Source organism: Mustela lutreola, chromosome 9, assembly GCF_030435805.1.
Source record: "Mustela lutreola isolate mMusLut2 chromosome 9, mMusLut2.pri, whole genome shotgun sequence".
Classification (NCBI taxonomy): Eukaryota; Metazoa; Chordata; class Mammalia; order Carnivora; family Mustelidae; genus Mustela; species Mustela lutreola.
Genome location: NC_081298.1, coordinates 87,754,734 through 87,767,040, shown reverse-complemented (window position 1 = coordinate 87,767,040; position 12,307 = coordinate 87,754,734). Strand labels below are relative to the sequence as shown.

At 36.9% G+C, this 12,307-nt stretch overlaps 1 protein-coding gene across 5 annotated transcripts in view; it reads right to left on the bottom strand.

Annotated features, from left to right (window-relative positions):
• Window positions 1-299: 299 nt before the first annotated feature.
• The window catches only part of AFTPH (aftiphilin), a 65,917-nt gene continuing 53,909 nt past the window's right edge, over window positions 300-12,307 (bottom strand). For 4 of the 5 annotated variants that reach the window (XM_059187825.1, XM_059187824.1, XM_059187827.1 and 1 more), the window contains 2 exons: window positions 7,757-7,880; window positions 300-1,432 (listed from right to left, as the gene is read on the bottom strand). In XM_059187825.1, coding sequence (XP_059043808.1) covers window positions 1,288-1,432; window positions 7,757-7,880 — 269 coding nt within the window. In that variant the 3' untranslated portion in view covers window positions 300-1,287. The remainder of the gene's footprint in view (window positions 1,433-7,756; window positions 7,881-12,307) is intronic. The other variant, XR_009357259.1, reaches the window with a different exon arrangement.

Below are 12,307 nucleotides of genomic sequence, written 5' to 3'. Positions count from 1 at the left end.
AAAAGAAAAAATTCCCTAGAAATGCTTATTTAACCTTGCCAGTTCTGATGAAGATATAGTATAGTGAATCATGGGAATTTCTTTTATGATTTCATGTTCTACATAAAAACGGCTCTGCCTTAGTACTGATCCATTTCCTATGGGGCCTCAGCCTAAACCCGTCCGCTTTCAAAAAAGTAGAAGCCCAACTTACCAAATGATTTCCTCTGGATTGAAATACATTAAGATAGAATAAACCTTCGCATCCAAACTCATCATGTTTTCCCTCAGATACCAAAGTACAAAAAGGCCAGGCTGAATTTCTTTTAAATTATTTTATTTTTGTGTAAGCTAAAAGGAAATTTACACACTGAAATCTCAAAAGACCTTAGGCATGCATATTAACCCTGTCAGAGGTTCTTCTACATGTCTTTCTTTTTTCCATAGGAATTTCCCCAAACATTTAAAACCCATAGTTTTTACTGTATATACAGCCTAAACCATAGCAATCTATGATTATGTCATTTTACACTGTGCAAAATCCTCAAAAAATAGTGGTACGATAGAACAAAAAATCATTAACAAGTAAATTTCATTGTAAGACATGTAATTTGGTCCTTCTCCAAACCAAACTGATTGAAAACAGACACAACCTCTTTAAACCCCTCCAATCAAGTTCTGACAATGATCCACACCCTGTGACAAAACAGCAATCGATAAAGTACCTTGCAAAAGGTCAAGCAGCAATATGCCAGATTGGAAAGATTAAAAAAAGAGCGCAAAAATGTTAACAAAAGCCGGATCTGAAACAAATCCATCACACATGAAATTGAAAAAAACAAACAAAAAAACGGGGACTTTGGAGCTTATTTATGATTGCAAAAGTAATTCAACATATGATATGAAAAATTAATAGAACATTCAATGCAATCTGGAAAGACTGAAGGGGATTTCAGACAGTGGAGATTTGAATTTTTAATTTTATTTTTTTTATTTCAAAAGTTTTGTAAGAAGGACACCACCAGTGTATTTCACAAAGACATAAATGTATACACCCCAGCAACACAAAAAGAATAAATCTTCAAAAATGTTCACCCCCAATTATTTACATTTTTTTCTAATATAAATTTAGGACTTCAGTATGTAAATAAATATACATTACTATGTATACCTTTCTAGTGCGGCTTACCAACAAATCAGCTGAACTTTTTTTTTTTTTTTAATTAGAGCAGGTATGCTTTTGATGGGAGGGAGGGATGGGCGGGAGGGAAGGAAAAGCAATTGAAATTGTCCAATTCACATCAGTTATCAGTCTGCTTTCTCTTGGGACCTTGTGGAAGGTGTTAACGTGGCTGGGAACATCAACACCTTGGCATGCATGAATGTTAAGTCCGGAAGGCTCGCGATCACCTTGATGGCTTCTTCACTCAGGTGCTCTTCTCTTTTTGGTTTCCTATTGACAAATGAAAAAAACGTGTTAATGTGGCTTTGCTGTAGGACAAATGGGAGAAAATCCTTTCTCAAGGTAGACAGCGATCTGTGGGGCTTCTCTGCCAGGTCCTGAACCTTGTAACGTGTGTGTGCATGCACATGTGCGTGTGCTTCCAGTGCCAGAGGCCGAATCCCTTACAGAGCTGCATGCCCATGTTATGTGTGCTTGTTATAGCTGGGCACAGACATACAGACATTCCCATGTACCTATGGACAGCTCAAAGATTTGCTGAAGGCTCAAAGCATCTACCCGGGCCCACTTTTAAAATGTTCTAAGCAGAAATAGAATGCTGGAGCCCTAATAAAACTTCACCCAACCAGATTTCCCTCTGGCCCCTGTGAAATTACTTCAACATAAAGTATATAAACATATATGTTTATATATATATAATATACATAATATACATACATAATTATATATTACATATATTATGCTTATATGTAAACATAAACATAAACAAGACCCTGTAAGTCATTTTAACCTCAGGCTCTCTCAATCTCCTAAGGGGAATTCCAGGAGAAAGCCCTTGGCTCAGAAACACCCAGGCTTGACCCTGCTGGGACACAGACAGCAGGTCCAACAGGAGCAGCACGGGAGCTGGTTGCAGATGCTGAGAATGGACATGGGCAGGAAGTGCGCGGGGAGAGGGGAAATCTTGAAATCCTAGAGGTTCTGGAGACAAAGTACATTTCACTCACTGCCCCTGGTATTAAAGGTGAGCATGTTAGTGCCTACCACAGATAGGAAGAACTCCTTTTCATCCAGGGCTTTCCAGATGGTGAGCTGCAGAAATGTCAAGAGAGCCTCAAATGTGGCTCAAATTGAGCATATGACTGTAAGCCAACCTTGATTTTTTTCCAGAATGTTAAAAATATTCAAAGAATAGTTGCGGTCATACAGATACTAATTTTAGACTAAAGTTCATTTAAAACTGTTCATTCTAAAAAGCTCAATTCTCTTCTATGGTAAAATAGCTGGTACTATATTAGGTGTGGTCCAAGTTATTTCTTCCACCTAATTATTTTCTTTGTTGTTGGGATGGGGAACGGGACATCATGAGATGAGGCGAGAAGGGAAAGATAGATACGGGTCTTTACTTCATACCTAGACTTTGCTGTTAATCACTTCCCAATTCAGGCTGAAATGAAATGATTTATTAGAATGACGGAAAAATCAGACATCAGAATTTTAGGACCAGAGTTCTTCAAAAAGGGGTGGGCTTTAAGCACACCAAAACCATCAGAACAACCAATATTCAGGTCTGCGGTTTCTCAGAAGAATGGAATAGCAATCCAGTATTTTCTACTTAAAATCTACAATTTTCATTGCATTTCATTGCATTTAAATGGTGGCAAAATTACTAGGTGGATGTTTGATGAAGAAAACCCAGAGAGTAAAGTGAAAGACTGGAAGTGTCTGCATAATGAAAAAGGCCAGCCTCTCACCAGTGGTCCATCTTAGCATCACTAACAATGGAGTCAACCAGGTTATTATGCAACTTCTGACACAGTACAACACCTGTGCTGTCGTCCAGCCACAATGTTTCACCCAAGCTCATTAAACTTGTGGATATAATTTCTAGCTTACAGGAAGTAAGGGGAAATGAGAAACATTAACTACTACTTGAGGAAGCCAACAGATAAATCCTGAGGTTTGGGACATTCTGCAGGACATCTGGGCTGATCTTTTCAATATGCTACTGCTAAAACTGAAAACAAACACAAGGGTTAGGGGTGGATAAGCTAGGTTAAAGGAGGTTGAAGAGCCATAACAGCCAGGTATAACAGTTCTCTGCTGAGAACTGCTGAGTCCCCTCAACTCAACCAATATTGAGTTGAGGGGACATCTGAATATAGCTTTGGTATTAGATGGACTAAAAATGCACTGAAGGTGATAGATGGAGATCACAGGCTGCAGAGGTTGAATTTTGTATGAACTATAAAATCTCATTTTGGTTAAAACAACACACATACGTATGTATTTGCATGGAAAATGATCTGAAAGGAGTTATACTGATCTGAGAGGTAAGAATGTGAAACTAAGTTTTAATTTTTGTATTTTCTAACTTTCTATATATATATATATCTTACTGCTTCTGTAATGACAGAAAGTTAATTAAAAACAGTAACAAGGAGAGAGACTCCTGACTCCAGGAAACACACTAAGTAAGGGCTGTGGAAGGGGCGGCGGGTAGGGGGATAGGTTAACTGGGTGATGGGCACTAAGGAGGGAATGTGATGTGATAAGCACTGGATATGATATGCAACTAATGAATCATCGAACATTATATCAAATACTAATGTACTGTATGTTGGTTATTGAATTAAAAAGAAACAAAAAAACAGTAACAAATAGGGGCACCTGTGTGGCTAAGTTAAGCATCTGTCTTTGGCTCAGGTCATGATCCTGGGATCCTGGGATGGAGCCCTGTGTCAGGCTCCCTGCTCAGCGGAGAGTCTGTTTGTCCCTCCCCACCGACTTGTACTCTCTCTAATAAATCTTAAAAAAACAAAACAAAAACAGTAAAAAATAAAAACTGCACCTAAAGGAACTTTCTCATTTGTGAAATGCAGTTGGAGTATGGGGAAGGAGAGCAAGGTAGAAACTTTTAGCCAAGAAATGGTTGGTAAAGAGAACTCTAGACTTTCTACTTAATGGTCTTGTTTCAGAGGCACTACTTAGAGGTAATAGTAAATTGAAATAATAGTTTACAGAGCCGATAGTCTGTATATTTATCTATAGTCACTGTGCACTGATGTGTTCTAGAGGAGGATTTGAAAATAAAAAGTTGTATCATGAACTTTTCTCAAATCCAAAAGCAGTGATCTAATGCTGATTTATATTCTCATTAGCCAAGATTTATCCTTTTTGTCAGTGGAATACAACTGACAGTCCAGAAACAAACGTATATATTAATGGAAAGTTGATTTTCAGTAAGGGTGCCACAACCACTGATGGGGAAAAAAGTCTTTTCAAATAGTGTGGGATATAGACATGTAAAAGAATGAAGCTGGACCCCTATCTCAGAACATATTCAAATATTAAATCAATGGATCAAAGACCTAAATGTAAAAGTTGAATCTATAGAACTATGGAGAAAAAAACCTAGGTGCAAATCTTCCTAACCATGAAGTAGGCAATGGTTTCTGGGATGGCTGTAACCAAAAAGACAAAAACAAGCCTCAGTGAGAATGTGGAGAAATAAGAATCCTTGACATATGTACGAATATATAATGAGTATGTATGAATGTAAAATGGTGTAATGTAAATAATGTAAAATGGTGGCACTACTTTGAAAAACAGTTCAGCAGTTGTTCAAAAAGTTCAACACTGTTACCATATGACCTGGTAGTTTCACTCCCAAGAAAATGGAGAGCATTTGTCCACACAAGAACCTGTACATGAATGCTCATAGCAGCATTAGTCATAATGGTCAAAAAGTGAATACAACCCAAGTATCCGTCAACTGATTAATGGATAAGTAAAACGTGGTATAATCACACAAAGGAATATTATACAGTTGTAAAAAGGAATGAATAAAACTGATACATACAATAACATGGCCAAACTTGAAAACACACTAAGAGAAAGAAGCCAGGGACAAAAGGTCACATATATGATTCCATTTACAGGAAATAGCCAGAACAGACAAATTCCTAGAGACAGAAGGCAGATTAGTAGATGTCAGGATGCCTGGGAAAACTGACAGAAAAGGGAGTAACTGCTAATTAATGAGTATGGAGTTTCCACTGAGGGTGATGTTCTGGAAATTAGTGGTAATGGTTGTGCAATGCTATCAATGTACTAAAAATCACCCAACTGTACACTTGAGAAGGGTGGATTTTACATTATGTGGACTATGTATGTTAGCCAATTAAAAGGTCAAAGGTCAAAATTAAAAGGTTTAAAAAAAAAGACAAAAAACATATGTATCTCTTGGCAACTAGTCCTTAGACTTGTATAAACTTGAGTTCGAGATCTACCACTACTAACTAGGTGGTCACCCACTGATTAAGGAAGTTATTTTTCTCTATACTAGAAAAGGTAAAGCAAGAAGAAGGAACTATTTTAAAACTAAGAATGTGCATTTCTTTAAAAAGTGAGAAGTTACTTTTAACAGGCTGTGTACGGAAAGAGATGAGCTCATGCATGTCTTCCTACATATGCAGCAAAGGGCACTTGGAAAAGAGTATGCTATTACCCGTCAACTTCCTCTACTTACACCTTGGTTTCTTAACCTTGCAGTACCCTACATCACTCTATCTTCTGTGTGTTGTCAGTTGTCAAGAAGATTTTGCTGAGCTTTACTTTCTGTAGTTTATTCCATTCAAAACCAAAAACAGAACGATGTAAAAAACAAACAAAGACACTGACATTTTCTGAAACGATGCCTGCCATCTGCTTTTCTCTTACCTGTGCAACTGAGAATCATTCATGGGTACATTTTACAGTAATTGTAAAGGCTTGTGAAAATTTGCATTTCTTACCATTTTCAAATAATTGAAATGAGTTGGCAACTCATTTCTACCCCCCCCCCCCCATTTGTTATGTTTTAAACACGAAGCTGGACAGATACTAGAGAGCAATTTGGTGCAGTTATAACACTCACCTTAGGATACACACAATGGTTCTAGTTCATTCTGTAGTAGTATGGAATAAGGGAAACAATGAAAATAATTTCTTAAAGTGATAGGAGTTGTTCAAGTTCCCTGGTGTACATGGGATGTTTGAAGGATGAGTTACAGTCGGGAGAGCAAGCAGCTAACCATGCGGTATAGAGCTCCTCCTAATGGCACAAAGACTGAATTCTCATCATGGGACTCTGGAAACTCTACCATAGTTCATTCAGTGACACTGCAGAAGGACAAGGGTAATGAAACAGTAGTACTGTCCTTAGAGAAGGCTGCCCTAAAAATGACAGGGGAAAAAAGCCCAAACAATAAAAGCATCATTATTTTTTTTTTTTAAGTCAAATGTGCAGTAGCTTTTGGCTAACATATATAGAACAAATGGACGAGAACTTTGAGAACTTCAATTTGAGAAAAAATTTGAGAGAAAAAATTATAAAGTGAGCAAAGAGAATCCACAGAGGATTCATTTACAAATAGGTTCACTTAAGAGGAGGCTTTACCCCAAAGACATGGGAACAATGAGAATAAGAGAATCTGTGGTGTGTGCATTCTGTAAATTATTCTAGGGAGAAGTTAAGAGTATCCACAATTGTAAAATACATAAAATGCCTCTTTTATAATTATAAATATTATTAATAATACATATATGTTGAATGAATGGATATTTAAGCACACAACACAGTTTGAAAGGCAATGGGATAATTCAAACTACAGTTTGAAGCCTGGTAAGCATTTATTATTTATAAGGAAAAAAGTTTTTTTGTTTTTTTTAACTGGTTGTTTTTCTACAGAAGAACTGCTTCAAAAGATAAATCTGAATCTGACATAGAGTTTATTTGTTGAGGAGTAAGGGCTATAATACTTCTGCCAAAGTGGGCCACTAGCAGGTAAATATGTCCACTTGAAAATGCTGATGAACAATGCATTTGGAACAGTGAAGCTGGTGCTCCTATCAGCCAGTATTTGCTCCAACAGTAGTGGTCTCCGGTTCCCAATGACTACTTCTTCTGAGGAACTGGCCTATTCTTATAGCTAACATGTCTAAGCAATGGCTTACTGTTCGGTGCTAAATTACGTAAAACTAAAGGCTTCCTGAATCCTGAGCACAGGGCCCAAGTGACATTCCGTTTGGTTCCAATACTGCTTTTCTAAAGGCCATGTCCCTGAGGGGCCTCCCAGAAAGCTTGGCTAAGCAAGGCTTCACATCCCAGATGTGCTGCACATCAGCAAAAATGCAGAAAATAAGAGTGGCCATTGCCTCACCTACTCCAGCTTAGCTCAGGGGTAGAAAGTTTAGCCTAAGTGATCGGGAGTGTGAAAGTGATCATCATCTCAGTGGTTAGGAAGGGAAAGAGGGACAGTTTCTAAAATAGCTTATGATCTCAATACTTCATCAGAATTCTTCTCAACAAACTTTGGCCGAGGGTGGGGAGGGTAAAAAGAAAAAACCACATCTGCAGCCCTTTCCAGCATCTTACGAAATAGCTCTGCTCTAATAAAGTCCATAATTAAACATAATTTGATAACTGTTTTTTGGAATTAGGGATCATCTGATAAATAGAAAGTGCATTTTAATACACTATATTGAAATACCATCAACTTACTTGCTTTCCTAAATTCAAAATTTAGGGTATAATGAACACTAGCTGTTTACCTGGTAGATGTGCTTGTCTTCTCTACTGTGGACATGAGTCTTGCAAATGCATCAGTCACTTTGAGGCTTGAGGTGGAGATTTCCAGCTTAGAAGTTGTTAACTCATACAACTCTGGATCCACACCTTATAGTATAAAACGACAGTCAGTGAGGGCAAGCTGCACTGCGTTACTCATCAGCCACGATCCAAGATGCAAAAGGCACTCATTCTGTAAACATCTGAGTCTTTTAGGAGCATGACATGTCTTTAGACTAATGTTGCATTTATTTTTTAAATTATAGATTCCAACTTTCAGAATATTTAAAAAGTAGGAAAATACTTTAAAAATCTCACTTAGGTATTAAATACAGCCTTAATTCATCTAACATTTATGTAGTAGATATGCAAATACTTCTACAATTTCTACCTGCTGTAGAAAACTGAATTTGGGATTATTAGTGATATGAAAGTTATCAGTGTTTTATAGAAAGCACACATGATTTGTTACAGGTACCTCAAGGTTTAAATGGACCAATTAACTTCATTTTTGGAATTTTCTCCCCTTCTACACCTCTTTAACAATTTTACCTCCATTATACTTTTTTCCATACTGAAAGATTTAGGAGCTAGTCTGAAGTCTCAAATACAGTAAATGACTTGGTTAAATATATTCTGACCACCGGAGGACATAAACTATTACTCAAAGTGTCAGAATTATTACTAAAGATAAATTACGTACCACATTGTTCTTTCTTCAGGTCAGAAGTAGGGAGGGTAAAATATTCCCAGAAAAACTAATAAAAGCACTACTTTTAGACAAAATGAAAACTGTCTCAAGGGTTTATTTCTTTGGTTTCATATTTGACCTGGTTTTAAGGAATTCAAAATGAAGCTGAGTCTCTTAGATCTGACTTCACTAAAATATACATTTTTACATTTCCAAAGAATATAGATTTATATTAAATAACTGACTACAAAAACAGTCAAAAGGACAATAAATATTTTCAACTCAAGCTCAACTTTGGATAATAGAGACTCAGATTAAAAAAAAAAAAAAATCCCTTGGGGCACCTGGGTGGCTCAGTGGGTTAAGCTGCTGCCTTCGGCTCAGGTCATGATCTCAGGGTCCCGGGATCGAGTCCCGCATCGGGCTCTCTGCTCAGCAGGGAGCCTGCTCCCTCCTCTCTCTCTCTCTCTCTGCCTGCCTCTCTGCCTACTTGTGATCTCTCTCTGTCAAATAAATAAATAAAATTTAAAAAAGAAATTAAAGGGGCGCCTGGGTGGCTCAGTGGTTTGGGCTGCTGCCTTCGGCTCGGGTCGTGATCTCAGGGTCCTGGGATCGAGCCCCGCATCGGGCTCTCTCCTCCGCAGGAAGCCTGCTTCCCTCTCTCTCTCTCTCTCTCTCTGCCTGCCTCTCTGCCTACTTGTGATCTCTGTCTGTCAAATAAATAAATAAAATCTTTAAAAAAAAAAAAATTAAAAAAAAAAATCCCTTACTCTCTATGGTACCAGCAAATTACCTGAGGTAAAAAGTTTAGTAGTTTCAGATTATAGCAGAAATGCAGATTATAAGAGGAGAATGTCTTATTAGTTTAATTAATTTTTACTTATTATTTCTAAAAAAGTTCTGAAAATCGGCAGAGAAAATTATAAATGTAAATACTAGTGTTAATAATTTTCCTCCTTTTAAGATATTTTAAGGTTAAGAAAAAAAATCACGAACTGCCTTCTATTAACCAGCTTTGCAGATGAGTGGCAGATGTAAATGCAGATCTCAGATGTTTACAGAAATCAAACAAGCAAAAGCAGCTTCCACAGTTATCATGTCCAACAAGGGGAGGAAGGCTATAGAAAATGTTTGTTGACTCTCCCAAGTTCTTAATATTTCATTAAGGTACGGTTTCAAAAAATACTTAATGAGGCCCTTTCTTTGTATCTCTGTAAGGATGTAAGTTTCAATTAAAACCTAAAAAAATTGGGGCGCCTGGGTGGCTCAGTGGGTTAAGCCTGTGCCTTAATCTCAGGTCATGATCCCAGGGGCCTGGGATCGAGTCCCGCATTGGGCTCTCTGCTCAGCAGGGAGCCTGCTTCTCCTCATCTCTCTCTCTGTCTGTCTCTCTGCCTATTTGTGATCTCTCTCTCTGTCAAATAAATAAATAAAATTAAAAAAAAAAAAAACCTAAAAAAATTGTAGATACCTGTAGGGGACCAAATGAACCCAAAGTACCTCCTTCCTCCACTGCGAAAAAGGTTAGATTCCAAGTAACCACAATATTGAAGCTGATGTCTAATACATAGTGCAGAATAAACAACTGTATTCTGACTGCCAACAGAAAAGTGGTAGTAAAAATTTGGTCGGGTTTGTAAAATACTGGCCACTTGGCTGTCAAAGAATAAAGTGGGAGTTAAAAAAAAAAAGAGAAAAAAGACAACAAAAAACCCAATCCCCCCTTGCCCAAAACAAAACCACCACCATCACACAAAAACCAAGTCAAACCAAACCAAGACAAAAAACCCAGGAAAGTGCCATGACTATATTTTTCAAAAAGGGATAACTACTTAGTCTACACTAATAATTGGAGAGTAATTTTTTTTTTTAATGGAAGAGTCTGCTTGTTTTTGTTTTTTACAGAACCTTAATGAGGTATAGTTTAGTTACATAACTAAAGCTAGCCAACCAAGTTCTATGCCAACCTCCTAAGTCTCACACACAAAATAAATAAATAACCGCAAGCTAAGACAAAATGACTTTCCCAGAAACAAGTCGGAAAAAGTGCAAGCAAGTGGTAAAATGGAATACTGAGAAAGGTGTTGATACCTGTAGGTTGATGGTAAGTTTTAACAAAACCCAATAGCAATAAAAAGAAGCCAAAGCAAATTTATAGTAATCAAGTTTATACAGCAGCTAGAGCATATTAATGAAAATATGGAACAAAAATACTTAAAGGTTTCAAAGTAATGAGGACTGCATTTGAGCATGCTAATTTCACTTCCATTACAGCTCTAAGTTTCTGAAACCACTTGCTCTTCTTGAAGCTGTGTATACTGAGCCTAGTTAATCATGTAATTTCTGTATTTCTTTATGTTCTTAACTGAATTTGAAATGTAATCAAGAATTAAATTTAAACCAGGTTTTAGGTGTCCAAAAGCAGTGAACTCATGTAAATTATAATACAGTTCATGACAAAACAAATCTGAGAGCAAATTAAAAATGGAGTTTGGTAATTCATTCTTGGGAATAAGGTAATAAGGAAACTGATACATAAACTTTTGTTGTCTTTTCCCCCCACTTTAGAATTAAAAGCAGCTAATTAGGCTCACCCTGGTCATTCCATAGCTCAAATGTATTTAAAGGTAATTTGAATAAACAGTAAAATATCATTTTGAAGTCAAAACCAGACATAAGATTGTTTTTTTTCATATGCTTGCAAAATCCTCGAAGTAATGAAAATTATTCAGGGGATTAGATTTGAGAAAGCCAGTCATTCTACCTAAAGGCCTTGGAACTTCCTTAGAGTAGGAACAGATTTCCATGACCAGATTTTAGAGAAGGATGTTCTGGGTTCCAGGCTCACCCTTATCTGACTCTCTTGGTCTCCCCCATTTCCCACCATGGCTCCTGAACTGCTGGAAGTGAGTGGTAGGATATCAAACGGAATAGACAAAACCAGCAAATTCTCAGGAACAAGGCTGGCTGTGTAACTGGCTGCTAGTGGGGCTAAACGGATCCTTGCTACGCATTCTGGGGATCAGTATCTATACAGCACCCCAACAGCTGTCTGGTGATCAATGGGCATGATTACCAGATCACAAGGAGGGATGACAGGGATTCATTAAAATCATATCAAATAAAATGTAAACATAAAAATGCCATTATATTTTAATCTTTTATTCAGTTAAAAAAATGACAAAGTACATTAGTCCTTTGGTCAATAAACTGAATTTCGCAGGGCTGAACATTAACAGGCACGCCAATAAGTTTTAATTTCTAGCTTTTAATATCTCATAGCAATGATTTATTAACTTCTGTAACATTTCTTTTTTCTCCATGGAAAACTAACAATACTTTCTATTTAAAAGCTACATAAAAACTACAGAAGTTCTATGTGGGATCTATATAGAACTAAGTGCTAGACTCTTAACATTTTGGAACCTAATTATACACTTAGCATTAATAAACAACTAACTGAATGCTAGAATTTTAGAGGTTCTGTTACCACAGGCACTACAATGTAAAGTCATCTTTGTATACTAAAATATTCTTGTATCTCTAAACCTGTATTTTTTTCAAATGGCTTTATATAATATGCTTTCAAAAATAAGCATATAAAATACACATTTTCCATTTACAGGAATCCCTTGCCCCCAAACAAAACCCTGCCTTTAACTGTCTAAGGACATTAGGGCTACTTTACTCCTAGAAACTCCTCTCAGCTCTGACTGGTACACTGAGAAAGCTTTCCTTAAAACACATTTCACAGAAGTCATTTGTTATAGTCAGATACTAGAAAATAACAATAGACAGATAAAGGAAAAGTATTAGATATAGAGAATACAACTACTTGCTCGTT